Genomic DNA, 4,355 nt, shown 5'->3' on the forward strand with positions numbered 1-4,355 from the left:
GAGAAATGACAAACAACAAGCCCTACTCTACACTGCTCAAAACTCGCGTTTGAATCGTCAGTGGCAAATTCTTTAAATAGAAAAAACTTACTTACAGTCTGTGAGTCAGAACAGCCGGCATTGTAGTCTACTCTACCAGGATCAGGAAACAGTCCTCCATAAAATGCACTGGATGTAGAATGCGGCCGGCGGATGTAAACATGTGGGGGCGTGTTAGAACGAGCCGTTTTAGGTAGACGTGGTTGACTCTTAACTTTTATAAAAAATATCTCTTTGAATTTGAGACTTTAGTCTTTGCAACGTTACAGATCTTCTTTATGCACCAAGAGCTTGTAACACTCCAAAGAGAAAGGAAAAATTGAAATCGCATCATATGACCCCTTTAATAATAACAAACATCATATTGTTCCCTTTGTTTTGCGTATGCTCGTGTCGCTTACAGTTAAAGTCCTTCTCTGATTTTATTATTGTTTGCAAGGTTGCAACGTTACTTTGCAATATTTTAAATATTTTTTGGTATTTTGCATGGTCTGTTATTAGTGTCACCCAGGTGGGAATTTTAACTCCCATTCACTATGAATAAAAAAATCATTTAGCAGATGCAGAGACATATAGAGCGGGGGAATCCCCCCATCTCCCCACGCTCTGATTAAGTAACATAACGTAACTACGTGTAAACTTTATTTGGCGGTTTTTACTTGGAAAACCAGCTATATTTTTCTTGCATTGGAATAATGGATAAACTTGAAACGATAGAAGAAGGATTGGAGATGAATTTATTTTACAAATAAGGTAGGAAATGTGCATACTTTTAAATCGACACCTGCCACGGTGTTTCTTATTTGTCATCTTGATCCCTTTTGAGTGTCCTAAAAGCCAATGGGGGTGGGGGGGTCTATCACTCAGCATACCCAGTTAGCCGCTCGCCACTGCTTTAAGGTACTAGTATGCACCATTTAGGGTTAAAAAATTTAGGTTAGTTGCTCCCAAAACTGCCGCCAACACAATACACATAATTTCTGTAAGAATATCAAAGTTTCTGGGGGTTTTTAGCCTCTGGTTATACTGAGACTGCTTGATTTTTTCTTTCCGCCCACAGCCAATGCAGCAGCTGCTCGGAAAGAGGTGATTAGGAACAAGATCCGTGCCATTGGGAAGATGGCCAAGATGTTCTCCGTGCTCAGGTACAAATGGGGCTTCCTCCAGCTGAGCAGCTGAGTCTGCGGTCAGCTGGGTCGCATGCTTATGCTTATATTATTCTTGCTTATCAGACATGATAGATAGAGGATAGGAGGATAGATTCTTAAAAGCAATATATTCATGGCTGATATTCAGTGCAACATAAAACTGGGATGCAAAAACTATTTTAAAGGTACGGAAAGTATTTTAAAGAAAATATTTCAAAGGTATAGTATGGAATTCTGGGATCTTTATGGATATTTGTGGTTGTAACATAAAATTGCAAGTTATATGCAGAGGATTATTAATGTCAGTAAGTATCTTTGAGAGACTGCTTTTCTTAAAATTGAAGGGCAGCTGTTTTTTGTTTTATATATATATGGCCATTTATACTCTGTGAGAAAACTAGTAAAAGTTAGATTATGAAGAAAACATTCATTAAATTGTCAGTGTACTGAAGCCAAATATGACCACATATATTTAATATTTTTTCTTTCTTTTTTTATTTACTATTTAAAACTATGGCTGTTAAGTAATAAAAAAAAACATCACAAGTGTTTTGTCCAGCCTTTCGAATGTAGAATGAACCTCTAATAATGTACATTTCAGTAAATATTAGCTTTTTCTTCTTTGAAATGTTCAACAGAGCCCAGTTTGAAAACTCCTGGTTTAGTCTGCTAGGTTTTTAAAATGTACTAAATATAAAGTTTGTATCACTCATGACATTTTCCTGTGTGCACTACCATTCAAACGTTTGGGGTCATTAATACTTTAATTCAGCAAGGAGGATATTCAAAAGGATAATCAAAAGTGACAGTGAAGACATTCATAATTTATAAAGATTTTCATTTTAAATAAATGCTGAATTTTCTGTTCATCAAAGAATCATAAAATAAATGTGTCATGATTTCCACAAAAATATTAGCAGCACAACTGTTTTCAACATCGATAATAATAACAAATGTTTCTTGAGCACCAAATCAGCATATGTGACCCTGGAGCACAAAACCAGTCATAAGGGTCAATTTTTTGAAATTGAGATTTATAAATCATATGAAAGCTGAATAAATAAGCTTTCCGTTGATGCATGGTTTGTTAGGATAGGACCATATTTGGCTGAGATACAACTATTTGAAAATCTGGAATCTGAGGATGCAAAAAAAATCTAAATATTGAGAAAATCTCCTTTAAAGTTGTCCAACTGAAGTTCTTAGCAATGCATATTACTAATCAAAAATTAAGTTTTAATATATTTACAGTAGGAAATTTACAAAATATATTCATGGAACATGATCTTTACTTAATATCCTAATGATTTTTGGCATAAAAGAAAAATCTATAATGTTGACCCATACAATGTATTTTGGCTATTGCTACAAATATAACCCAGTGACTTAAGACTGCTTTTGTGCTCCAGGGTCACATATTAGAATGATTTCTGAAGGATCGTGTGACACAGAAGACTGGCATAATGGCTGCAAAAAATTCAGCTATTTGCCATCACAGGAATAAATTACATTTAAAATGTATATTTAAATAGAAAACAGTTATTTTAAATTGTAATAATGTTTCACAATATTTTGATCAAATAAATGCAGCCTTGGAGAACATAAGAGACTTCTTTCAAAAACTAATCAACCCCAAATGTTTGAATGGTAGTGTAATATCAGTGATGTGCGTTTGATTGTTTCTGATTTTAATATGCTGTTCCTGCAGAGAGGAGAGTGAGAATGTGTTGACCCTGAAGGGCCTGACCCCTACCGGCATGCTGCCCAGCGGGGTGCTTTCTGGAGGCAAGCAGACTCTGCAGAGTGGTGAGCACGCAATCCAGTAGTGGCCATGTTCCTCTCTTGGTTCTTGTCTCTCTCTATCTCCTCCTCTCTCTCTCTCTCCCTCTCTCTTGCTTCTTTTTTTCCTCCTCTTCTGTCTCTGTAATGTCTGTCCCTGTCTCTCCATCTGTCTCTTTCTGTATCCTCTGACAACTCCAAGCTTTGGGGTACTGCTCATTTAGTTCCCCCAGAGCATGGACACATTAGTGGGTCGGTTTACCCGTCAGTGGTAAACTGGGGTGAGAGTGAGTTTCTGAGAGACCCGTAGGGTGTCTAGAGTGCAGGAAGCATGGAAAGCAGGAGAAGTCTCTTGCAAAGTGCGAATGGTTGACAGGATTGTCTAAGTCTGTGGTCCATAGTCTGGTTGGCATGCATGCGTCTCGCGGGGTTGTCCCGGTGCCCGCCGCTGCTTGTGCACTACTGCTGCCTGTGCGTTACTGCTGTTGCATGGCTTGTTCAGATGTAACACACTCCCCTCCTCTCCCTCCAGCAACCACCGAAGCCATTGAAGCCATCGAGACGGATGAAGACGGAGAAGGTAATTCCAGGACATGTATCTGGGCATAATCCAACATAAGATGGTAGATGAGTTTGAAATGGTAGATGGTTTGGTATCTGGTTTGTTTCTTGTTCAACATGGAACCTACCAGTTGGGACATTTCAAAACACATCTATCGTCGTATGCTGGATTTTCCGCCAGGGTCACCATTCTGAACATTCTAAAGTTGACTGCTCTTACCAACTAACACACTACATTAGAGAAGAGCAACAAGACCAGAAAGCCACCAATCACTACGAAGCGGCACTGCACATGTCTGGGTACAGTTTGGTGTCAAATAGTTTTCAAGTAATCTGATTTAGCCTGGATTGCTTACTAGTTAACACTGTGGCTGTGTCCCAAACACAGGGCACCTGCCTTACTACCTGGTCAGTCAATGACTAAACAGACAGAACAAGTGGATTTTAAGCACAATAACATCACATCAAAGGTTTTAAACCAGATTCAAGTGAGCTTTAGAGACGACCAAGCAAATATTCAATGCTGGGCTCAACACATTTTTTTCAGTTCTGATTTGTACTTGCCTATATATACATTTAAATGTGTAATTTTACACTAGTGTTCAAAAGTTTGGGGTCAGTAATTTTTTAAGTAATAGTTCAATAGGATTCATTAAATTGGCAGTAAAACCATTTATAATGTTACAAAATATTTCTATTAAAAATGCTTTCTATTTATTAAAGAATCCTGGAAAAAAATATCAGGGTTTCCACAAAACTATTAAGCAACACAACTGTTTTCAACACTGATAATCATAAGAAATGTTAGAATGATTTCTGAAGGATCAT

At 37.6% G+C, this 4,355-nt stretch overlaps 1 protein-coding gene across 1 annotated transcript in view; it reads left to right on the top strand.

The window, feature by feature from the left end:
* The window catches only part of LOC107557026 (serine/threonine-protein phosphatase 2B catalytic subunit alpha isoform-like), a 17,005-nt gene extending 13,058 nt beyond the window's left edge, over positions 1-3,947 (top strand). The window contains exons 9-12 of the mRNA XM_016240327.1: positions 1,100-1,184; positions 2,896-2,993; positions 3,499-3,546; positions 3,916-3,947. Of these exons, the coding sequence (XP_016095813.1) occupies positions 1,100-1,184; positions 2,896-2,993; positions 3,499-3,546; positions 3,916-3,947 (263 nt within the window). The remainder of the gene's footprint in view (positions 1-1,099; positions 1,185-2,895; positions 2,994-3,498; positions 3,547-3,915) is intronic.
* The last annotated feature ends 408 nt before the right edge of the window (positions 3,948-4,355 follow it).

Source organism: Sinocyclocheilus grahami, unplaced genomic scaffold (genome assembly GCF_001515645.1).
Source record: "Sinocyclocheilus grahami isolate Dianchi unplaced genomic scaffold, SAMN03320097.WGS_v1.1 scaffold588.1, whole genome shotgun sequence".
Lineage (NCBI taxonomy): Eukaryota > Metazoa > Chordata > Actinopteri > Cypriniformes > Cyprinidae > Sinocyclocheilus > Sinocyclocheilus grahami.